Source organism: Desmodus rotundus, chromosome 9 (assembly GCF_022682495.2).
Source record: "Desmodus rotundus isolate HL8 chromosome 9, HLdesRot8A.1, whole genome shotgun sequence".
NCBI classification, from domain to species: domain Eukaryota; kingdom Metazoa; phylum Chordata; class Mammalia; order Chiroptera; family Phyllostomidae; genus Desmodus; species Desmodus rotundus.
The window spans coordinates 93,685,576-93,712,215 of record NC_071395.1 but is presented as its reverse complement, the minus strand read 5'-3'; the positions used below and the strand labels follow the sequence as shown (position 1 = coordinate 93,712,215).

Genomic DNA, 26,640 nt, shown 5'->3' with positions numbered 1-26,640 from the left:
AAGTATATAAGAATAAGAGGCCAGTCATACAAATGGTTTCATGATTATAATCTGTGGCTACTAAAGCTCAGAAGTACAAAAGAAGCAGAACTGCAAGTTTTGCAATATTCCATTTGGCCTCTAAGACACAGTCATATTGACATTTAAAACATGACCTACCTACCTACTCAGCAAGAAAAATAATGGGGGTGGGATCAGATTAAATTTGTTAAAACCGGATGGCTGGGGTGGGGGGAGTGAGGGGGATAGGAAATGGAGACAACTATATTTGAACAATAAAAAAACAAAAACAAATTGTTAAAACCAGGAAGCCCCTTCAGATTTCAGGCTGATGGGTATCTATCTCAAAGGAAAACCTAGAACACAAAGATTACCTCAGCAACCTTTGGAGGCACTCCATCCCCAAGGACTTCCCTGATGAAGCAGTGCTGGCCCATGTAATACGAGAGTCCGCAGGTCCTCTTAAAGGCATCTTTCAGTCGTTTCAGCTCTACATCTGTAACTGCAATTCAGAAACAGAAGATGGATAAGAAACCAGAAGGAAAATGAAGGCTCTCAAAATCTCATTATTTTCAACCCGGTTCCTGATAAAACTTGGCAAATATTACTTCTCTTCCTAGATAAGTAAAACAAACCCAAAGATACTTAGTCATAATTCTAATATTTTCAATTCTAATCTAGAAAATATGAAAAAAATTTTAATTTTTAAATTATATATTATTGATTATGCTATTAGACTTGTCCCAGTTTTTTCCCTTTGCCCCCCTCCACCCAGTCCCCTTATTCCCTCAGGCAATCCCCACACTGTTGTTCATGTCCATGGGTCATGCATATACTGGTATGTTCTTTGGCTCCTGTATTTCCTATGCTGTACTTTACATTCCTGTGACTGTTCTGTAACTACCAATTTGTACTTCTTAATCCCTTCACCTTTTTCACCCATCTCCCTGACCCCTTTCCCATCTGGTAAACCATCTGCAACTATAATGTTCTAAACTTTTTACAGATTTACATATTTTATACTCTATTTTGTTTTTTTACTGTTGATACTATACATTTTGATTTTTAATAAAGATTTATTTACTTATTTTTAGGGAGTGGGAGGCAGGGAGAAAGAGAGGGAGAAAAACATGATGTGTGAAAGGAACATGGATCAGCTGCCTCTCACACACGGCTAACTGGGGACCTGGCCTGCAAACCAGGCATGTACCCCAACTGGGAATCAACCAGCAACCCTTTGGTTTGCAGACCACTGCTCAATCCACTGAGCCACACCAACCAGGCCCAGATGTACATTTTTAAAGGGATTTTCCAATTTTATTGTTATTCTACTTCATCTACATTTCCACAGTATTACTCCTACTATTTCTTGACAGTATTTCAGGTAACCAATGATTTAAATTTCTGTAAGCCGGTTCCCTAAGAATCTAATCATCATTTATAACGTTCTTCCTATAGAGAAATAAACCTACAGAGTACGTTAAAAATAGGCTTATTATTTCTTAGATTAAAAAATATGTTCCAATGAATCAGTTAATCAAGTATGTTTCTCTAAGTCCACTAAATCTCTCAATAGTACAAACCTAAACTTTGACAGTGAACAAGTCTACCAAAATGACATTCGCAATATTTTGTTTTGACTCTAAACTAATACAGAAATATACCTTTTAAAGGTAATGCCAAAAATAACCATTCCTCCAAAGTTTCTAAAATACCTATTAGAGAGGAAAAACGGTAAAATTTAAAATTAACTAAACATAAAAGTAGAATACAGAAGAAATTCCATGACAAAAACAAAAAAAATCTACAAATATAACACAGAGAGGAAAATTGAAAAAAGCAGATTACATTACAGATGGCATGAAGAGAATGCAAAGGTAAGTACTAAATATATCAGCAGAGAAGATCTCTCCGCAAGAGATCTGGTTATCTATAAAGGAGAGTATAAAAAGGATAATCTGGTGACTTGAAATACATAAAAATGTATAGGAAGCAATCAGAAAAAAAAGTGAAAGTAACTTTTACTGAAGGAGTTTATTATAGATCGAATTTAGAGAAACTAGACAAGACCAGGATATTGATGATGAGGACGATTCCCAAAGATTTTGATTCTACATCATGGGGCATCATCAAATACTAAAAAAAAAAAATATATAGCTAATACTAAGGTTACAAGACCAGGAAGAATGTCACTTGCCAAGACTTGACAATCCTTGGTTTAAACCAAAAAGATATAAAATGGTCTAATATGCAATAGATGAAACTTTAAAATGTAAACCTTAGAACCAGCAGTAAAGATACACATGAAGGCTCCAGCTCTTCCAAACTACTTAACCATTCCCTAGCCACATTATGCTCAGTGCCATCTTCCTTGCAGTGTCTTCTTTCTATTATCCCCAGTTCTTCCAACATCCTTCAAGATTTGGCTTTGTGTCTGTCCTTTATTTTTTAAAAGCCTATTCTAAACATCTCCATGTTCTACTTCCTAAAATTAGGTATCCTACTACAAAATGATCTTCCTTATAATCATTTACTGAACCTGAAACTTCTGATGCTTTAAATAACATAACTAAAGACAAAAATAATACAACTAATACATTTGTTAATTTAATTGTGTATCTACCCTCTACTCTTTGAGAACAAAGAAATGATCTTATTTATCTGCATCTTGACACATATAAAAGAACCTTAAATATTACTGATGTTCAATGCATTTTTGGATAAAAATTAGATTTTTATAAATGATCAAATGAATGTCCTATTCTCTCATTCCCAGCCTTCCACTTATTTCTCAACCACAGCATCTAGAACAGTATCTGACTCACAGTAAGGGCTCAGTAAAAATGTTTTTTTTTCACTATCCTGCACCTGATATTTGTTTTCACTAAATGTAAATCCTCCTCACATCCTTACTTGGCCTAGGATCCAATTTGGAATCAAGTTCATTTAGTAACCTACTAAATGAAACCCACTAGGAAATATGTTATGGTAATTCTAAAAGTGCAGGGATAAGTATAATTTAGACATTTACCTGCCAAAGGCTGAAAATCAAATAATGACTTTCTCAAAATCTTTGATAACTGCATCTTTTTTTGTCACTAAAAACAGATACCTTGTACTCAAATATTAAGTATTTGTACATTTACCTAGCATGTTTTTGCTTCAATGACTAAAAAAAAAAAGAAACAAATTTTCAAAAATAATCACACAATATCAAATGATGCAAATAAGATACAAACTGTATACAATAGTCTTGTTCTAGAGCTTCTCAAAATTATTTTCAATTTTACTAAATACTTTATGCCAAGCACTATTCTAGGTGTTTTAGAAATATTATTTCATTTAATCCTTGTAACAGTTCTACAGAGTAAACACTGCTATTATTCCCATTTTACACAGGAGGAAGTTGAAAAACAAAAGTTACTGTCACTAGCCCAAGGTCACACCGTTGATGAGTGGCAGAAGTAGGATTTGCATCCAAGGAGTCAGGTTACAGGGACCCCACTTTTAATCTCTGTTATACTTTTTAAAAAAATTGAATGCTGAGGTTGTGGTAAAGTTAGTGTACTTTACCACTGCTGGTAGCATGACATATAGGTAAAATCCTCTTATAAAGTAATATGGCAATAATTAAGAACAGCTAGAAATGTTCGTATCCTTTGATCATGTGGGTATTCCTGGTAAGTTCATTAAAAAAATAATATGAGTATTTTAAAAAATGGTACTAAAGACTACATAGGAACATGCAAACGTACATGTGATATAATAAAAGTATATGAATATTTACATAAATAATCTGCAAAAAATGGTTATTCTATTGGATAGTACTTGGGGATAATTTTTAATTATTATACAAGTAATAAGTAACTGCATTCTTTTATTTTTATGCTATTACAGTTGTCCTATCTTCCCCCCTTTATTCCCCTCCGTCCTTCATAACCCCTTCCCACCCGCACTCCCCACCCCCCATTAGGTTCATGTCCATGGATCGTACATGTAAGTTATTTGGCTTCTACATTTCCCATACTATTCTCCACCTCCCCCTGTCTATTTTCTACCTACCACTTATGATATTTATTCTCTGTACCTTTCTCCCATCCCCCTCTTCCCCTTCCCTGCTCATAACCATCCATGTGATCTCCATTTCTGTGATTCTGTTCCCTTTCTATGATTCTGTTCCCTTTGTAGTTGTTTGCTTAGTTTGGTTTTGGTTTTGGTTTTTTTAGGTTCGGTTATTGATAGTTGTGAGTTTGTTGTCGTTTTACTCTTCGTATTTTTTATCTTCTTTTTATTAGATTAGTCCCTTTAACATTTCATATAATAAGGGCCTAGTAATGATGAACTCCTTTAACTTGACCTTATCTGGAAGCACTTTATCTGCCCTTCAATTCTAAATGATAGTGTTGCTGGATAGAGGAATCTTGGATGTAGATCCTTGCCTTTCATGACTTGGAATACTTATTTCCAGCCCCTTCTTGCCTGTAAGGTCTCTTTTGAGCAATCAGCTGACAGTCTTATGGAAACTCCTTTGTAGATAACTGTCTCCTTTTCTCTTGTGCCTCTTAAGATTCTCTCCCTATCTTTTAACCTTGGGTAATGTAATTATGATGTGCCTTGGTGTGTGTTTCCTTGGGTCCAACTTCTTTGGGACTCCCTGAGCTTCCTGGACTTCCTAGAAGTCTATTTCCTTTGCCAGATTGGGGAAATTCTCCTTTGTTATTTGTTCAAATAAATTTTCAATATCTTGCTCTTCCTTTTCTCCTTCTAACACCCCTATGATTCAGAAGTTGGAAAGTTTAAAGTTGTCCCAGAGGTTCCTAGGCCTCTCCTCATTTTTTTGAATTCTTGTTTCTTCTTTCTGTTCTGTTTGAATGTTTATTTCTTCCTTCTGGTCCAAACTGTTGATTTGAGTCCTGGTATCCTTCCTGTCACTGTTGGTTCCCTATACATTTTCCTTTATTTCACTTTTCATAGCCTTTATTTTTCCCTCTATTTTGCGATCATACTCAACCAATTCTGTGAGCATCCTGATTACCAGTGTTTTGAACTCTGCATCTGATAGGTTGGGTATCTCTTTGTTGCTTAGTTGTATTTTTTCTGGAGATTTGATCTGTTCTTTCCTTTGGGCCTTTTTTTTTTTTTTTTTTTGTCTTGGTGTGCCTGTTACGTAGTAAAGGGCAGAGCCATAGGTATTCGCCACGGTGGGGCAATCCATGTTGCTGCCTTGTGGTGCATAATGTGGGGGAGGGGTCTGAGAGGGAACAATCTAAATGCATTCTTCTTTTAAATTCAAACAGTACATATAGATAAGGCTAAAGACATCAATTACCACTATTACACCCTAGTCCTGATCCCTTTCCCTCCTTCAACCTTCCCTAGGAGATAATCAGTATTTAGTTTGTCTCTTTTCAGGTCTTCTTTCATGCTTGTATAAAAACCATTCATAGAAACTTAGAGTGGTGTCATATCATACTATACATAACAGAATGCAACTTATTATATATAAACCTAGTTCATTTCTTTATGTGTTGCATCATATTCTATCCCATACAATACTACAGATCATCTAGCTATACACTTATTGTTAACATTTTAGCTGTTTTTCCTTTTCCCTTCATAAAACAGTTGCCATGAGAAATCATGTGTATGCCCCTTGGAAGAAAAAATTAATTAATTATGGTCTGTCCAGAAGGTAACCAGCCATGTAATATGAACAACTGAGACATTTATTGAAGATAGAAGAAACACTGTCATAGGACAATGACGCCTCAGTCCCCTTCAAAGTGGGCATCTTGAGACTTCACACAGTTCTCCCAATCACCATCAACTACCCCCTCGTATACTGACAGCCTGAAATCTCTTCCCTTTCAAAGATGATTTTAGTTTTGGGAAAAGCCATAAGTCGCAGGGTGCCAAATTTGGATTGTCATGGGGGCTGAACCTCCTGGGTGATTTGATGTTTCACCAAAAATCTCTGCACAAGACATGATGAATAAGCAGGCTTGTTGTCATGATGAAATTGCCAATCACCAGTTTCCCATAGATGCAGCTTTCTGAATCATCCAAATAGTTTCTACAGAGGAACGTTCAAGCTTAATGCAAAATGTGATGCAGACTCGTTTCTCTACTCACGCAGTCATTTTGAATGGACAACTACATAGTACAGATGCTCACTCAAGGGTGTCTTACCACCCCCACTGACTAGTAGAGTGAATCCGTCATTGTTCACGCATGCGCATTCCAGTCCATTCTCCTTGTTTGCTAGGTTACATCGGTGTTGCTCAAACAATTCTCATTATATTAACAGTGGCCTGACTTTTTCCGGACAGACCTCGTATATGCTTAGATTTAGTAAGCACTACATCATTCACATTTTTTGGTTGAATAAATATTGCCAAACTTCCTTCCAAGTGGCTCTACCAATTTACATTCTCATAATTGTGTTTTTCTTAGCTTTTTTTCACTATTGTTTCTATAGTCTCTGTAATTCAAACAAAAATTTTTAAAAGAATCTAGCCCATATAGCCCATGTAAATAAGGGTAGATGTTTAAATAACACAAATCTCCACTTCTCGCATTATTGAGAAGGTATAAATCTAGCTCCCTGCTATTATATCCTAGTTTCTACATGTAATTCGAAGTAGAAAACAATGTGGCGATGTATACATACCATTTGGCCTTTGTGCTCAAAGATTTAATGTTGACACTATGTGTGGGAGTGTGCCTGGAAACTAAAAGTGGATGCAGTCATCTCTTCTCCTATGTCCATACAAAGTTGTTTTTGGCTTTTCTACAACACACGGTTAGTGCAGGCTGTAGAAATAGATTGTGGCTCCATATCTTGACTTCACAGACTGCTAGTGTCTGTAATCAAAATGAACCACCCCAACTTTGCAGAGCATCAGATTGGACCATCTGCCACTGCTTCTGTTCCCCCCAGCATCCCTGAACTTTGCTGTACTGCATAAAAATTTAGTCTATGAGAAAATTCTGCTTCCTCCTTCCCATTAGTTTTTTATTAACAAGCATAAAAAATAATATGAATGGAATCTGTGTGCTGGAAAAATCTACTTTGTTAATGAGTAAACCAGTAACAACTTATCAACTTAGAGCACAAATGGAGAAAATATGCAAGTTCTACAAATTTTCTTCTTATACTCTGGTTTCTCTTCAGATCGTATAAATCTTTCACCTTTTACAAGTTTTCTTCTACTAAGAATGACAGCTCACTTTCTGAAACATGCCAAATATAGTTAACAACTTCAAATAATTTCTAGGAAGATGATGTCTTTGAAAACAGCCTGTAAGAAAAGAACATTAATCAAAAAAGACACTACTTAGTTTATGGTCATAGGAAATCTGTTGTATACTTAAACACTGCAGGAGAGTCTTAAAATATGTCATAGAAAGAATAGCTTTCAGTATTCGCTAGGTGTTTTTTTAATTCTCAATAATATAACAAAATGACTATTTAACATATGTTGATGACAAGTTTTCTAGTTCATTCACTTGCTTCCAGGAGCTTCTCAAATCAAACACACAAATTCATCATTCACCTGGTTCATAAACTTCGTAGCTATCAGCGACAAGGCACTCATCAGTTCAACTACATTAAAATATATGCTTCCAAGTACCCTCCTGGGGGTAGGGGGTGTCAGTCAAAAACATGTAGAAGACCAAATCCTTTTGCAAATCTAACTAAAATGTAATGACGGGTTATCATCATTGCCTTTAACCTTAAACAAAATAAGATTAAATATTGTAGCTAATATAGTATTTTGCTTTTTAAAAAACAATTTCACAAATACTACCTCACAAGATTCTTACAATAGTCTTTTAAGAATAATACACATCTCTGTGTTGGTTCTTCCCTTTTTGGGAGAGGAGGAAGGGACAGGAAGCAAGGAAATAAGGGAGTGAGGGAGATGGGAAGGGAAGGAGGGAGGCACATTGGCTGGGGGTCAGGGGCGAAGGAAGGGAGGCTGGTTCACATACAAATACTTAAGCTTTCAGGCTCCCTAAAGGAACCAGTGAAGTTTCTCCTTCACCACCACTGCCCCAAACCTGCTAAGCCAATCACATTTAAAAGTCATACATTTAAAACCAATGATTACCTCCATTCTATTTCACTAAAATTGGAGTCTTTTACAACATGATATATCCTAAACCTCATGTTTCCAGAAACTGTATTATTTACTAATATGTCTGCAAAGAAAAAAAAAAAAAAAGCCCAATCCTCCAATGAGATTCATCTTCCATATAAAAGTCTTAATTTTATATTTTAGGCTTCAATTTGTAAAGAAAGCCACAAAAAATAGCATAGATTTACATCTTTATCAAGTGATTACAGAATTAACTCAGATCCCCTACATTCTACTACTAGTACTAGCTAAACCCATAATTCAAGTCAAAAGTTGTTTTCCTGTCTTTTAATTAAGAAGGCATGAAATTTTTCCTACACTTGTATGAGAATTCACCTATTCTTATGTGCCACTAAGATCCTTGCTAAAAGGCACTACAAAAAAATCACCTTAAAAGAAAACAAATTAATGAACTCTGGACTGCAAAAAAAGTATGAGTCAAAAGAAAACATATTAATGAAATTTGAAATAGTTCTGCTTTTCATAGAATGGAAATAAATGGAATGTTTAAACATCCTTATTACAAACTTGTGAAAAAGAACACATATAGTGTCTCTATTCTCAATGCTGCTGTCATTTGGGCAGAAATACTTTGAAAACAAACTGATGTATTGACAACCACTACACCTAATCAGTGACAAGAAAAATGTCATTATCACTACTACTACTGGTAACATCATATAACATCTGATAAGCCTGCATATGTTACTCCTTCTAATACCAAAAGCAATTCTGAAAAATATATGTCAACGCGTAAAAGTCAAGTGTGGACAATTCTGAATCCTTTAAAGAAATTCATGTATTTACAAAATGAGTTTTGGGTTTTTCTTTTTAAATATAAGAGTTTATTTGAACCAAACTGACCACATAGGCCGGGAGCAAGATCTCAAACACTCCCCAAACTGAATTTTTGCTTTGTATTTTCTCAAAAGTGTTTACCAATACTTTATGATTAGAAGGTGCATACCAACCTGGTAATAATAAATGTTTTCATCTGAAATTTTTTAATTAAAATTGCAACAAAATCTAGAGCTTCAAATTTTTGTGGGAAGGATTCATGTAACATAAATGCTTAATTTTCATGAGTGTTTTAGATATTGTTCCTTACTAGCTCCCTGATCTCAAATTTTCTAATACCAATGATTCTTTTCATCCTAAACTCTCAATCAACTTTCAGACAGGTACCAAACTGTAAAACTACTGGCATAAATGGCAACATACTAACAGTTCACCCATAAGCATAGGGGAAAAAAGTCATTACTCTTCTACTAAACACTCAAGTAGAGGAACAGACAACAGCATTACTAGCTTATGGTCTAAAGAAAAAAATTTACTTCAACAAGTGAAAGTTATTTTTGTTTAAATGAAGAAAATGTTCATTGTTTCCCAGTTTTCCTTATCAATCAAGCTCTAATTATTCAGTTACTCTAGTTTCTCTATGAGTTTATGTCTTTAAAAAACGAGAGCATTTTAAAGTTAAATTTAACTTTCAAGACAATTAATCTGTAACTAAAGAATTACCTTCCTGTAATCATTCACTCAATATTTCTCCAAGGAATTCTTGTCCTACTTATACACAAAAATTTTATTACTTTTTCATTACTCTACACTGTGACTTTATGGTAATGGTTATACAGTCATCAGGAAACAACGTAATTACCAAAAGGATTCATTCAGATAAGACATTTTTACAAATAAAATTTTATATGTAATTTTATTAAAATACCAAAAATAGTACCACAGGATAAATAAATAAGAGAAAAACTAGAACAAAGCTACCAAAAAGAATTTGGCCTTGAATCTAAACTTATGCACAGGGTAAGCTTTAAAATGACATAAAAAATTAATTCATATTTTTAATAGTAATAGTTCTGGTATTCTGACATTTAAAACTGAAATGAATATTTTATTGCACTTTTAGGAAAAATAAATATAATTGAGTTAGATTTGTTCAGAGTCTGCTTTTGAGTCTTAATTTCTATAATTCAAAAAATATTCTGATTTAAGTCTACTGTTGAAAATTGCAGTGCTGCCTTTTCTCCAGGAACAGAAACATATTGCATTATTAAAATATATAAAAGAAACCCATATACCTAAAAGAACCGTATAAGCTAACAGGCAATTAACAAACAAACAAGCAAATAAAAAGAGAATGCAAGGGTAGACACTAGATAAAAATTCCACCTAAATAAATTTACCATTTCATACCACACATTCCATCCTTCCTGCTGTAAGAGAAATGCAGTATTTAGAGATAATAAAACACTCATGCTGTACTACAGTACTAAATAGTGCACCACTTGCTGCTTATTTATTTGAATGTAATTTTTTAAATTACAGTTAATTTAAAGACTAGAATGCTTTTTATTCAAGGGTGTAATTTTTTTACTTTATAGAAGTCAGGGGGGAGGAGAGTCCTTTTTCTTATAGTTAATAAGAAATCCTGAAATAGGGATTTAAAGAAGCTTCTCTACTAGAGAAAAATCTTTTCACCAAAGGCCCTGGTTCAAAATAAAACAAGGCTACTAGTTGTAGGGTTATTATAAGATTTAAAAAAATAAAGTTGAAGGGAAAATATATTTTAAACTGAGTTCCTAGTTAAAAAACAAACTGTCAAAACCAAGAATTGAATCTAGGCGTTGGTTTCCTTATTGTATACAATAAATACTTCATAGTTGTCAGCAATTCCTGATAACCATACATGGTTTTATAAATAACTTCAAGATGGCAACATTCTTAAGTTTTATTACATAAAAGCAAAAGTGTACAAACACTTCCCAAACAACCAAAGCAGAACAAGATAATTTAGAACAAGGAAGTCTAAGTTTCGTATATACAATGCAAGTTTCTCTGAGAAATACACAAGTTTCTGATGTAAGACTACACAAGAATAATTAGATCAGATGGTATGAGGCAAAATAGGAGTTATTATGCATATTCAGTTTTTAAGTTTGTTTTTTTTTTTAAATGAGAATAGAGCCCTGGCTGGTGTGGCTCAGTGGATTGAGCACTGGCCTGCAAACCAAAAGGTCACCAGTTCCATTCCCAGTCAGGGCACTTGCCTGACTTGCAGGTTCAGTCCCTGGTCACATCCAGATGAAAGGCAACAAATCAATGATTCTCTTGCACATCAATGTGTCTCTCCCTCTCTTTCTCCCTCCCCTCCCCTCTCAGATAGATAGATAGATAGATAGATAGATAGATAGATAGATAGATAGATAGATAGATAGATAGATATACAAAACAAAAACAATGACATTCCAGAGATCCCCAACCCCATTCTACACAGCCTGCCTACCAAGCTTTCCCAACCATGGCAAAATGCTAGAAGTTTATTGTCTGGAAGATAGGAAACACCTGTCTGGACACCAGAAAATATCCTTGGACACCAGACATAAATGAGGTTAGCTAGGCCATTCTAAAAGCAGAGGTATTCAATAAACACATGCATGGGAATAGAGAGACATCTTACCTCTTCCTCCTCTTAGCTTCTAGAGTCTGGCAGTCAAACCTTTACCCTCCAGACAGAAGACCTGAGGAGACTTCTCTGGGTAAAGATATTGACTTGGGGATGAAGATGAGGAGGTTTCCAAAATGAAAATGCTCAGCAAAAAGCTCCACTAACACAGAAATTCTAATCAGCATTATGGGTAGAGAAACAAGATTATCAGGTACCTGTGAAAGGCCCCTAATATGAAAGAAGCAAAAAACAGGAAAAAATGTGTTGAGGAAAGTCTATAGAGGGAGGAAGAAAACTTTTAGAAATCTATTATTAATGTTCTCAGAGAGAGAAGATACAACAATGGTAAAAAAAAGAACAAGATGCCATTAAACAAAATTCATAGAAAAAAGGACTCTTAAGAGACATACAAATGGACAACACCCATAAGTAAAGGTGTTTAACATCATTAGTCGTCAAAGAAATACACATTAAAACCGTATCGAGATACTGCTTCCCATCAATTTGAATGTCTCAAATTAAAGGCACAATACCAAGCTTTGGTAAGGACGCAGAGCAATGGAAATGAAAAAGTTATATAATCACTGTGATAAACTATTTGGTACTTTCTAATAAAGTTAAACATATACCTACTCTACGACCCAATCACTCCACTACACTCCTAGTAATATATGAAAGCGTATGTACAGAAACACTTGCATGAAAATGTTTATAAAAGTTCTCTTTGTAACAGCTAAAACCAGGAAACTCAAATGTCCAAATAAAGAATAGATAAATAATTATGTTACAGTTAATAGTAGAATACTACCCAGCAGCATCATGGATGAATATTACAACATACTGAGCAAAAAAGCCTGACACAAAAGGAAACATACTTTATGAATCCATTTATATTAAGTGTAAGAACAAACAAAACTCATATATGACAACAGAAATCAGATCAAATGCCTCTAGTAGGTGGGGATGATTAACTGGAAAGAGGAATAAAGAATCCTTCCAGGGTGACAGAAATATTCTGTAGCTTGAATTTGGTGATAACGTAAGTGTGAAAGCATTTGTCAAAATTCACTCAACCAACATGTAAGATCTGTATCTTCATAGGAGGTTATGTATCTTGAAAGGTATGTTACACAGGTATATATATTTTTTTATCTCATTGAAGTGTACCCTTAAGATTTGTGTATTTTGTCCTGGACAGGTAGATCAATTGGTTGGATCATTGTTCCATACAACGAAAGGCTGAAGGTTCAATTCTTGGTCAGGGCACATACCTAGGTTGTGTGTTCAATTCCTGATCAGGGCACATACGGGAAGCAACTAATAGATCGATGTCTCTCTCTCTCTCCTCCCCCAACCCCTCACTCCCTCCCCCACCTTCCTCTCTTTCTAAACTCAATTTAAAAAATAAAACAAAACCATATCCTTCCGTGAGGATTAAGACTTGTGTATTTTACTACATGTAAATTTTTACCACACATAAATTTATCACATGAAAATTTTTAATAAGGAAAAAAATTAAGAGCTCTTACAATATTTTAAATAAGAGCAGAAAGAGAAAGATAAATTTAAAGATTGGAAGGTAAGGTTAAAAAAATCTCCCAAAAAGAGTTAAAAGATGAAGACAGAAAAACATAAGAAAATTAGAGGATCAGTCCAGGAGGTCCTATATCCAAATAAAAGAGTTTCAGAAGAAAAAAGAAAATCTGAGAGGAACTCATCCATGAGATAACTAAAGTTAATGTCCCAGAACTGAAGAACATCAGCTTTCAGATTAAAAGAGCCCGTTTTCACTAGCAAATAGGTGAAAAGGGAGCCATATTAAAGAATATCACTGTGAAATTTCAGAACATTGTGAATAAAGATCCTGTAAATTTCCAAAAACAAATACAACACAGTCCAAGAATCAGAATGGCACTGGATATCTCAACAGCAACATGGGAAGCCAAGCTAAAAATGAAGCAATAATTTTTCAAAATTTTGAAGAAAAATGATGTCTAACTTATAATTCTAATTCAAACTTTCAGTCAAATATGAGGACAGATTTAAGGTATTTTCAGACTTAACAAATCTCAAATAATTTGTCTTCTGTAAACTCTTTCTCAAAAAATTCCTGGAGGGCCCTGGTGGGTGGGGCTCAGTGGATTGAACGTCATTGCCCTATGAACTGATAGGTCACTGGTTCGATACCCAGTCAGGACACAAGCCTGAGTTTGGGCCAGCTCCCCAGCTGGGGGTGTGCAAAAGGCAACCAGTGGATGTTTCTCTCACACATCTGTTTTTCTCCCTCTCTTTCCCCATTCTTCCCATCTCTCTAAAAATAAATAAATAAAATCTTTTTAAAAAAAGAAATTTATTTTAAAAATTCCTGGAGGAAATCATCCACCAAAACAAGAGAAAATCTGTCCTGACCAGTGTGGCTCACCTGGTTGGAGCATCATCCCATATATCCAAAGGCTGCAGTAGGTTCAATTCCTGGTCAGGGCACATGCCTAGATTGCATTCAGTCCCCGGTTGCAACATGTCCAAGAGGCAACCGATCAATGTTTCTCACATTGATGCTTCTCTCCCTTTCTTTCTCCCTCCCTTTCCATCTCTCTAAAAATAAATAAATTTAATACACACACACACACATATATTAAAAAGAGAAAGAAAATCCAGAAAGCAGTAGATTTGAGATAGAGATTCAAAAGCTCTAGTATAGGAAAATCCCCAAGATAAGGGTGAAGGGAATTCCCAGGTTCATAATTATAGACCAGGGTCAAAGAGTAACCAGTCTAGTTTGAAGCCAGTCTAAAGGCCACATGAAAACGTTAGAAGTTAGTATCTGAAAATCTCTAGAGGAGACTTGAGCAAGTGACAGTGTAGGGTTGAATTAGTGTTAAATATTTCAAATACTAAACAAATACAAATAAAACCATAATTATTAGTTCTAGGTTAAACAAAAACTTGTGCAGAAAAGTAATCATATCTTATTACATAATTTTCAGCTCTGAATCATAGGTACATGTCATAAGAGAAACACTGCATATTTATCTAAGCATAATTAGCATATAACCACAACTGTAGTGGTAGAATGAAGTAACAGGGAAAGGGGAAAGGGGAAAGGGAAGTGGTTAAGGGGAAACGAGGGGGAAGAAAGCTAAATTCTCATGCTCAGAAGTGAGAAGTCACCCCCTCCCCTTTCTGTTTTCTCTGTACTGGGAGCACCTCTCCTGCCATAGTCCCTCACCCCTTGAAAATGTACACCTGCACCAAGTTTGTCTCCACCACCCCAACCTTGGTCAGAAGCACCTCTCAGCTGCTGAGCCACTCACTACCTGCCCTGGTGCTGAAATGAACAGAGACACTGACAGATGAGAGCCTCAGCAGCTTGGCAGCCCCTCGTCCTGACCTCACTTTTATCTAGGTGCAGCTTACAAACCAGCGCCGTTTCAAGGGACATCAACACAGCAGCCAAATTCAATGGGGCTGGGGCTACCACAGTAGGGGTAGAAGGCTCTGGGGCTGGAACTGGGACTGTGTTTGGGAGGCTCATCATTGGTTATGCCAGGAACCCTTCTCTGAAGCAACAGCTCTTTTCCTATGCCATTCTGGGCTTTGCCCTCTCAGAGGCCGTAGGGCTCTTTTGCTTGATGGTAGCTTTTCTCAACCTCTTCACCATGTGAAGGAGCTGTCACCACCTCTTACAGTTCTTTCTCCCATGTCTTGTCTGGCCTGTATGGTCCTTTTCCTATACGTCCCCAGGCAGCCTGGGGAAAGTGGTTGGCTCAGGGTTTGACAGAGGAAAGACAAATAAATACTGTATTAATAATTAAAAAAAAAAAGTGAGAAGTCAAAAGATAATGCCTATAACTGAAAAAGCTATTCCAAATGCTCAAATCAAGTAAAAGAATGAATATAAACTGGTCTCTTTCTGGGAAATAGAAAATGCGAGGGACTATTAGGTAACTGCTTCTTATTCAACAAATCTTATACAAACTAGTTAATACTTTAAACTACAAGCCTGTGTAACACTGATAAAAACAGACATCTCAGAAAAAAAACAAAATTGTATGTATATAATGATTAAAACAACGTAAAACATTTATTTGAAAATAGAGTAAAAGGAAATAATGGTCTGTTAGATGACGGGATCATTAGTGGAAGTTTCTTCCTTTTCCAATCTCTCAATAATGTTGTCATATTACTTTTATAATTTTAAACAAATTTTATAAAAGTGCTATTGGTTTTTAGTTGACATTCCTGTTTGCCTTTGGTTACCATGTTCCTCTTTCTCTATGGCTATCACCCTAATTCTTGTATTGGCACCTAAACACCTAATCCTCTTTTAAAATATCATCTTCTCCTGCCCATCCAGTGTGGCTCAGTTGGTTGGAGCAACATCCCGTAGACCAAAAGGTCACCAGCTAAATTGCCAGTCAGGGTATCTACCTAGGTTGTAGGTTCAGTCCCTGCTTGGGCCATGTGCAGGAGGCAAGTGATTGATATTTCTATCTTTCCCTTCCCCTCTGTCTCTCTCAAACTAATAAATAAATATATATGTATTTTTTTAACTTAAAATATCTCCTCTTTGTTTTCACCCCCAGACTGCTCTCTCCTTTATGACCCTACTTTACCTTACACTGATTGTTGGGGACCACTCTGTGTGGTTTCCAAGACTGAAGCCCAGCAAGAGCAAGCCCTGAAAGGGGCTAGTAAGTCTCCCTGAAAAACCAAGTAACAAGACCGCAGGTGGCAGACATGACCTGACTTTAACACCAAGGGTTCCCTGGGAATCAGGCCTGATAAACACATTGTATCCTTCGAAGCTTGCTCTGCTTTGTTTTATATAGACCCGGTGATATAAACTGGATGTTTAAGTTCAAGGCATAGGGAGCAAACTCCTTATCTCATGAAATACGTCTTAAAGACCCTCTGGCGTCAGCATGACTAACAGACCCTGACCTATGACAAATCTCTGTGTTCCTTCAATTGTTATGTATAGATAATACCTGTTTTTGTATGGCTATAGCCTTTTTGACATTGTTTGATGAGCTATGCATGTATACACCTATACATACCATTCCCAATAAAAGCCATTTGGGAGAAAGGGCCGGGGCGTTTTCCACTAGAGGGAATTGCCACCCCCTTTCCTGCCAGAACAGCAAGATGGTATCCCGTACGAGTTATTTCTCATCCAAGGCGGACGAAAGAATTCTGCTGCACGGAGTTCCTCCCACAACAGGTAAGTTCCTTGAGGGTAGTATCATGTCCTATTTGTGTTGGTATACCTAGCACTCAGCTTAGGGCCTAGAACAGTATATAGATACTTAATAACTAATTAACTATGTATATATTCTAATAACTGTAAGAAATCTAAATGTTTTTGTCAAATAAACACAAAAGAGACTTTGAAAAGGGAAATGTAATTTCTTATTAAATTTCATTTTTCCTACTCAACACTTTAAAAATAATACACCTTTAACTTCTCTGTATAACTCAGATTAGCAAAGTATTGTTCAAATTTTTACTAGAAACTCACCTAGATTACCTTAAGGATAAACTCAAAACACACTCAATTCTACAAAACATTCTCAATAAGCTAATGAAGACAGCTATCAGTGCTCTAAATGCTGATGTTGAAGGGAATGTTTTATATTTTTTAAAAAACTTTTTTTCAATTATATTGCTCAACGAGGCCTAAGCTCTGTATTTGATCATATTCTGTCACCACAAACACTTCTGATGGTGATGCCAACAAACAGACTCAATTATTCTGCTGCCCAAAAACACTTTCAAAGGCTATTATAAAATAAGGGAATAAATTAAAAGAGCTGTTGAAAGTCTCACAAAACACAAATTTACCTTCCAGAAACAACTGTCTACAAAATAGACACAAAACATTCACTTAGTAACCTGAAAAAGACTGATCTTAAAAAGTCACAAACATTTTACAATGGGACTTTAATCCCACTGGAATACCAAGAAATGGAGTTCCTTATTGCATCAAAATGTGAAAGAAACACTGGTGATTCATAAAAAGATGATGCTGCCACTGCTTCTTTTTTTTCTGTAACAAGAAAAATTATGGGGGGGGGGTTAGATTTTATCTATTTTTAGAGAGAGGGGAAGGTTGGGAGAAAGAGGGTAAAAAACACCAATGTGAGAAACTGACTGGTGCCACTCCTACACGCGCTCACAGTGAGGGCACTGAGCCCACAACCCAGGCATGTGCCCTGACCAGGAATCAAAATGTCAACCTTTCACTTTGCAGGACAATGCCCAACCAACTGAGCCACACTGTTCAGGATGAGAAAGATAGTTTTAAAAATACAATTAAACCCTGGCCAGTGTGGCTCAGTTGGTTATAGTGTCATTACATAACCCAAAGGTAGCTGGCTCAATTCCAGGTCAGGGCACATGCCTAGGTTGCGGTTTGATCCCCAGTTGGGGTGTGTGCAAGAGGCAACCTATTGATATTTCTCTCTTCCATTGATGTCTCTCTCTCTCTTCCCCTCTCTTTCTCTCAAATGAGAATAAAATAAATCTTAAAAATTACGAACATTATGAAAATTATTATTTTTTTAAAACAGACATACTAGCAAACAATAAAAATAACGTTCAACTTCAGCACTGGCTGGTGTGGCTCAATGGATTGAGTGCCAGACTGTGAAGCAAAGGGTCGCTGGTTGGATTCCCAGTCAGGGCACATGCCTGGGTTGCAGGCCTGGTACCCAGTAGAGGTTGCACAAGATGTTTCTCACTTTCTTTCTCCCTCCCCTCCCCTCTCTCTAAACAGAAATAAATCTCAGAACCACGGGCCTCGTCGACCTTAGAGGGGTTTCCTGCATCTATGGAGTGCCCCTGCGCAGCTGTGGCCGCCACAGGTTTTTGAAACATGAAAACTTCACTTCTCCTGGCTGCCCTTTGCTTGGGAATAGCCTCAGCTATTCCAAAACTTGACCACAGTCTGAATGCAGAGTGGTACCAGTGGAAGGCAACGTACAGGAGACTTTATGGCGCGGATGAAGAAGGATGGAGGAGAGCAGCGTGGGAGAAAAATAGGAAAATGATTGAATTGCACAATTGGGAATACAGCCAAAGGAAACATGGCTTCACCATGGCCATGAATGCCTTTGGTGACATGACCAATGAAGAATTCAGGCAGGTGATGAATGGCTTTCTAAAGCAGAAGCAGCACAGGAATGGGAGATTGTTCCAGAACCTCTGTTTGCTGAGATCCCCTCATCTGTGGACTGGAGACAGAAAGGCTGTGTAACTCCTGTGAAGAATCAGGGTCAGTGTGGTTCTTGTTGGGCTTTTAGCACAAATGGTGCCCTTGAAGGACAGATGTTCCAGAAAACAGGCAAACTTGTTTCTCTGAGTGAGTAGAACCTGGTGGACTGCTCTCAGTCTCAAGGCAATCAGGGCTGCAATGGTGGCTTAATGGATAATGCCTTCCAGTATGTCAAGGACAACAAAGGCCTAGACTCAGAGGAATCCTACCCATATCTTGGAAGGGAATCAAATACCTGTAACTACAGACCTGAGTATTCTGCTGCCAACGACACTGGCTTTGTGGATATCCCTCAGCATGAGAGGGGCCTTATGAAGGCAGTGGTGACTGTGGGGCCCATCTCGGTTGCTATTGATGCAGGCCATTCATCGTTCCAGTTCTATAGTGAGGGCATATACTATGAACCAAACTGCAGCAGCAAAGAGATGGATCATGGTGTTCTGGTGGTTGGCTATGGATCTGAAGGAGCACAATCAGACAGCAATAAATTTTGGATTGTCAAGAACAGCTGGGGGACAGGATGGGGCATGAGTGGCTACGTAAAAATGGCCAGAGACCAGAGCAACCACTGTGGAATCGCCACTGTGGCCAGCTATCCCGCCGTGTGAGCTGATGGACAGTGATAATAGAAGCCTTGAGGACAGGCATATCTGGAGGAATTCTACCTTAAAAGTGATCAGACCTTTATTGTATAAGATGAGAAACTTGAATCATCAAGGATCCAAGTTGTGATGTGAATTCTCTGACATTTTTAAAAGGGTAAAATGTTACCAGTTCTTTAATGACTGTTCTAAATAGCTTTATAATATTGAAGACTCATTGCTTAATTCTCAGACTTTTTTGAATTTTCATTTTTTAAAAGGATATATAAAACTTTACGTTTTAAAATAAATTTTAATTCATTAAAAAAGAAATAAATCTCTAAAATATGATTTAAAAAATTTAAAAATAACCTTAAACTTCAAACCAGAGGTAATCTATTAATGTTTTACAATATATTCATCAAATTTGCTTTCCTTTATACATACATAATTTTTACAAGAGATCACAAATTATTTCATTTTCATCACTGTATCATATTGTGAACAGCTTCCTATGTTATTAAATATTCTTGTACAGTATCAATTTTAATAGATATATGATAGTTATTATATGGATATAACTATTTTACTAATCTCCTACTGAAAGACACTTAGGCTGTTCATAAATTTTTAAAACTATAAACGATACAAAACAGTCTTGTAACTAAATCTTTTTGGTGAAAAAAGAATACCTTTGTTAATCCATTCCACAAGGTAAAATCTTCCCATAGAAAATAAGCATATCATTGTCAATATTAAAGGCAGTAAGCTTGAAAAATTTTATAAGTGTAAGAAAACAAATGAGGGGCAACTTCCAGCCAAGATGGAGGCGTAGGTAGACACACTGTGCCTCCTCGCACAACCAAAAGAAGGACAACAACAATTTAAAAACAAAAAACAACCAGAACTGACAGAAAATCAAACTGTATGGAAGTCCGACAACCAAGGAGTTAAAGACACATTCAGCCAGACCAGTGGGAGGGGCAGAGAAGACTGGCGGCAAGACAGCGGCTGGCAGACCCAGCAAGGCAGCGGATTGTGGAGCAGGGCGGGCAAGGCTGCAACTGGCTGGCAAGGAGCAGCTGGCGGATCCCACGAGGTGGTGGCTGGCAGACCCGATGGTCCCACATTCACACACAGATAAACCAGGAGGAACAAAGGGGGAGCCAAGCAGACCTCAAAACCCCAGGGCTCCAACTCGGGGAAATAAAGCTTCAAACCACCGACTGAAAACCCCTTGGGGATTGAGGCGGCAGTGGGAGAAACTCCCAGCCTCACAGGAGAGTTCGTTGGAGAGATCCACAGGGTCTCAAAACATACACAAACCCACCCACATGGGAATCAGCACCAGAACGGCCCACTTTGCTTGTGGGTAGTGGTGGAAGTGACTGAAAGCCGGCAGAAAGTGGAGCAAGCTCCATTGTTCCCTCTTGGACCTCCCCCCACACACACACATACAGAGTTACAGCACAGCTATGTGGGTTGCCCGGTCTGGGTGAATACCTAAGGCTCCACCCCTTTACATAACAGGTGGGTCAAGACAAATGGCCCAAATGAAAGAACCAATCAAAGCTCCAGAAAAAATACAACTAAGCGGTGAAGAGATAGCCAACCTATCAGATGCATGGTTCAAAACACTGGTAATCCGGATGCTCACAGAATTGGTTAAGTATGGTCCCAAATTGATGAAAAAGTGAAGGCTATGCTAAGTAAAATAAAGGAAAATGTACAGGGAACCAATAGTGATGCGAAGGAAACTGGGACTCAAATCAACCGTGTGGACCAGAAGAAGAAACATCCATCCAATGAGAAAAGAATGAAGAAACAAGAATTCAAAAAAATGAGAAGAGGCTTAGGAACCTCCAGGACATCTTTAAACATTCCAACATCCTCATCATAGGGGTACCAGAAGGAGAAGAGGAAGAGCAACAAATTGAAAACTTATTTGAACAAATAATGAAGGAGAACTTCTCCTATCTGGCAAAGGAAATAGACTTCCAGGAAATCCAGGAAGCTCAGAGTCCCAAAGAAGCTGGACCCAATGAAGCACACACCAAGGCACATCATAATTACACTTCCCAAAATTAAAGATAAGGAGAGAATCTTAAAAGCCACAAGAGAAAAGCAGACAGTTATCTACAAAGGAGTTTCCATAAGACTGTCAGCTGATTTCTCAAAAGAGACCTTCCAAGCAAGAAGGGGCTGGGAAGAAGTATTCCAAGTCATGAAAGGCAAGGACCTACATCCAAGATTACTGTATCCAGCAAAGCTTTCATTTAGAATGAAAGGGCAGATAAAGTGCTTCCCAGATACAGGTCAAGTTCAAGGAGTTCATCATCACCAAGCCCTTATTATATGAAATGTTGAAGGGATTTATCTAAGAAAAAAAAGATAAAAAAATGAACAGTAAAATGACAGCAAACTCACAGTTATTAACAACTACACCTAAAACAAAAACAAAAACAAAGCAAACAGCTAGAACAGGAACAGAATCACAGAAATGGAGATCACTTGGAGGATTATCAACAGGGGAGTGGGAGGGGGAGAGAGGAGGAAAAGGTACAGAGAATAAGTATCATAAATGGTAGGTAGAAAATAGACAGGGGAAGGGTAAGAATAGTATAGGAAATGTAGAAGCCAAAGAACTTATATGTGTGATCCATGGACATGAACTAAAGGGGGGGAATGTGGGAGGGAGGGGGTGTGCAGGGCGGAGAAGAATGAAGGGGGGAAAATGGGACAACTATAATAGCATAATCAATAAAATATATTTTTTAAAAAAGAAACAAATGAGGTTATATTATATAGGTAAGCCTCACATTCATTTCAAACTACACAGCTTCCTTCCTGAGAAATCAAATCCTCACGAAAATGTGTATTTCACGACCAATCAGAGAAACTAAGGTTAATTCTTTTTAAATATAAAGACAGTCCTTGCTTTGTATGGTTACAATATGCATGAATTTCAGTTACTACAGTTTAGTTAAATAACACAGGTCTGCCCAAAACAGTTCACCTTTCAGTCATCACATTAACTATAAATAATTGCATAAAGTACACAGTTCACTACCAGCTCTTCAGTCCACAAATCCCTATGGAAATAAAAGATGCACATCATGATCAGTGATCAATCTTCATCACTTCTTTCAAAGTCTGTAACTGGTCACTATGCATCTGTTACTCAATTCATACATTGAGAAAAAGGTATTACAGTTGTGTGATAAGTCCACATTAACATTTCATGAAAATGGATAATTAAAAAAGGTAACTAGCCAACAAAAATAAAAACACATGCCCTGGCTGGTGTGGCTCAGTGGACTGAGTGCCAGCCTGCAAACCAAGAGGTCGCTGGTTTGATTCCCAGTCACAGCAATGCCTGGGTTGTGGGCCAGATCTCCAGCAAGAGGCAATGGATTGATCCATTTCTCTCTCGCACTTCGCACTTTGTTTCTCTCTCTTTTTCTCCCTCCCCCTCGCTAAAAGTAAATAAATAAAATCTTTTTTTTTAAATGCAGTGAAGAAATGAAAAAGTAATAAAGCTAAATTTGTATTGAACATAGAGGAAGATTTTCGAAGAAATACCTGACCACAAAGATGTGACATTGCTACCTCTCATGAGACACTAGATATGTATTCAGAGGAACTTAGTGAAAGGTAAATACAGAAAGTGCTTGTGATGATAAGGATAAAGATGTCCCAAAGGAAGCAACACTCACCCCCCCCCAAAAAAAAAGCTTTTAAGGAACTCTAAGATACACTTTCATAACACTGAAAGCACAAGAGAAAATGTTGGAAGTTAATCCAAACTTACAAAGAAATACAACAATTCACCAAAGCATAGAAAAGATGTCCACTCCATATTTTAAGTTATGAAAGAAGGCAAGCTTGAAAATACTTTTGATAGTTTTTTACAAAGAAATAAAACACTAATTCTGATATTTTTTCCTTTTTTTAAAGATTTTATTTATTTAATTTTAGAGAGGGGAATAGAAGGGGAAAGAGAGGGAGAGAAACATCAATGTGTGGTTGCCTCTTGAAAGTCCCACACTGGGGACCTGGCCTGCAACCCAGACATGTGCCCTAGACTGGGAATCAAACGGGCGATGCTTCGGTTCACAGGCTGGCACTCAATCCACTGAGCCACACTGGCCAGGGCTAATTCTGATATTTTAAATTACAGTATATAAATACTATTATTGACCATTTAAAGGTATATCTGTAATACATCATAAATTATACAGCGCACTGTCAGAATTTGTGTTCTGCAACCTATGAAATGTATGAATAACATACTAAATTACCACTCTGTTTAACACTGTTTTTCCTTTTCCTATTTCAAATGTAGTAGAACCAAGTATATTCTATAAAGTAGGCCATAATTATGATTACCATTATTCTATCAACTTTCATGGAGGTAATCTGATAGAAAGCTGCAGAAATAAGTTTCACATGCTAATCAGAGTTGAGACCTGAATTCTAAGCACAACATAACAGCAGGAGGAAAGTAAAAATACTATTTTTAACCTGTCATTTTTAATTTTTCTAAAAAAACTTTAATTTCTAAACTAACTTGTAAGGACAAGATAATTTATATCTTCCAATATATGTAATCAAAAATCAGTCACCCTGGCCAGGTGGCTCAGTTTGTTGGGGCGTCATTCCATACACCAAAAGTTTGTGGGTTCAATTACTAGTCAGGGCACAAAAATTTTGGGGTTGATCCCTGGTAGGGCTGCGTACAACAGGCAACCAATTGCTGTTTCTTTCTCATATCAATGTTTCTTTCCCTATAAAAAAAATCAATAAATAGCCCTGGCCGGTGTGGCTCAGTGGATTGAGTGCTAGACTGGGAACCAAAGGACTGCTAGTTCGATTCCCAGTCAGGGCACATGCCTGGGTTGCAGGCCAGGTCCCCAGGGCAAGGGTGGGTGAGAGCAACCACACATTGATGTTTCTGTCCCTCTCTTCCTCTTTCCATTTTCTTCTCTCTAAAAATAAATAAAATCTTTTTAAAAAATACTTAAAAATCAGTAGATCCTCAAGTGAGGATTTAAATTTTTAATTTAAAAAAAAAAAAAACAGTAAATCAGAGTGTGAATTTCATTTTCACTATTATAATTTTTTGCCAATTATGCTCTGATTCTTTTATTTTATGAAAAGCAATAGCTTCTAAATGATGAAGAAATTTAATTTATGCCTTGGGGTACTCTATTGTAACTGCACTAAGCTATGTCAATAATAATATCAATGGTTAATACAACAACAAAGCATGAATAATCTATTAAACCCATTCAGTAAAAATGTCCAAAATTTGGAAAAAACTTTAGACTTATACAGCCTATCAGCCTTCAGTCTAGAATAAAAGTTTTCTCCTTATATGAAGTTATAAAAAGCCCCTACCAAGAAATAAGAAAGCCTCATTCTAGAAATAAGAACTTAAAACACTTTATTTATTTATTTTTGGAGAAAGGGAAAGGAAGGTAGAAAGGTAGAGAAACATTGACGTGCCAGAGAAACACTGACTGGTTGGTTGCCTTTTGCCTCTTGCACACCCCCCACCAGGGACCTAGTCTGCAACCCAGGCACATAACCTGACTGGGAATCAAACCAACGACCTTTCAGTTTGTGGACTGACAGACAACCCATGGAGCCATACCAGTCAGGACTGGAAGTAAGAATGATTTAGATAAATGGCTGACTACCTCTAATAAACACGTACAAAGAACAGCACTACAATAAAATTTTGATATGTAAAGGACTACATCTAAGGGGTTACACAGCTAAAAAGAAAGCTCTCACAGCAAGTATTTATCAGCCCCTTAAACTCATTTATTAATCTACATGCGTCCATTAAGATGTGACAACTTTTGAGAATCTGCTTCCAGGCAGAAAGTTAAACACAAGCAGACCTTTCTTAACAACAGTACCTAGAAAAACAAAAGATTTTAAAACATAAATGTCATTTGTATTATTAAGTACCATCTTACTAATCAAAAGGTCTCTACTCAGTAGTAAACACACATAAATCTTAGGTTTCCATAGCTATTGGGCTAACAGGTTAAATTTTAGAATTCATGAAGACACAAGGCACTTCTTCTTAGGGAAAAGACTACCTATTATTATTTCTCTACATGTTTGCAGTAATAGAGGCTGACCTTTTTTTGAAGTTTCTCAATAAATATTCTGATTTCCCCACTAGCTAAGATTTGATGATGAAATTAGATCTCCTGTGCTTTCACTCCAGGCAGCACTGCTTTTACAGGTATTGTTTGCTTTTAATTTACCCACAAGCTATGTGGATTATTTGAAAATTATTTCCAAAGGATTCTCTTTATTTGGGGGAAGTCTGTTGGGTACAGGGAATAGGGTTCTTTCTACTCTGGTCTTCTACAGCTGTGGGGTCAATCTTTCAGAGTTTTGTGGTTATATCCTCTGAACAATTTATAACATTATTTAAATTCGAAACTATAGTTAACATCATCAAAATTTAAACCTTTTCAACATAAAAAGACACTATCAAGAGCAGGAAAAGCCCTGGATGGGTAGCTCAATTGGTTAGATCATCATCCTGATACGCCAAGGTTGCAGGTTCAATCTCAGGTCAGAACACACACGAGAATCAAACAAGGAATGCATAAGTGAGTAGAAATACAATGGGTAGAAGGTTCTCTCTCTCCCTGGCCTCTTCCCGCCGTCTCTAAAACTCTAAATATAAAAAAATTAAAAAGATCATGAAAAACACTCTACAGAAGGGGAAAAAATATTGCATGTCATATATCTGGTAAGGGATTAATATGCAAAATATAGAAAAACTTCTACAACTCAACAACAAAAAGCAAACAACCCAGGTTAATAATAAGCAGAGAAGATATACAAACAACAGAGCACAGGAAAAGAAGCTCAACATCATTAGCCGTTGGAGAAATACAAACCAAAACTACAACGCCATACCACTTCACATCCACTAGGATGGTGAAATTAAGAAAGACAGGAGAGTGTTGGCAAGGATGTGGGAAAATTGTGATCCACATACATTGCTGGTGGGAATATAAAATACTGCAGTCACTTTCAAAAAACAGTTTGGCAGTTCCTCTAACTTTTGTTAAACATCAAGTTATTATATTAAGCAATTCCACTCCTAGGTGTATACGCAAAAGAACTGAAAGCAGGGACTCGAACAGA

General features: G+C 36.9%; 1 protein-coding gene and 2 pseudogenes across 2 annotated transcripts in view; 2 read left to right on the top strand and 1 right to left on the bottom strand.

Moving 5' to 3' along the window:
- USP32 (ubiquitin specific peptidase 32) overlaps positions 1-26,640 on the bottom strand; it is a 137,493-nt gene that overhangs the window by 97,160 nt on the left and 13,693 nt on the right. For both annotated transcript variants that reach the window (XM_024572877.3, XM_024572879.3), the window contains exon 2: positions 375-502. In XM_024572877.3, coding sequence (XP_024428645.2) covers positions 375-502 — 128 coding nt within the window. The remainder of the gene's footprint in view (positions 1-374; positions 503-26,640) is intronic.
- On the top strand, positions 14,840-15,611 carry LOC112316182 (ATP synthase F(0) complex subunit C2, mitochondrial pseudogene; annotated as a pseudogene).
- On the top strand, positions 18,423-19,745 carry LOC112316181 (procathepsin L pseudogene; annotated as a pseudogene).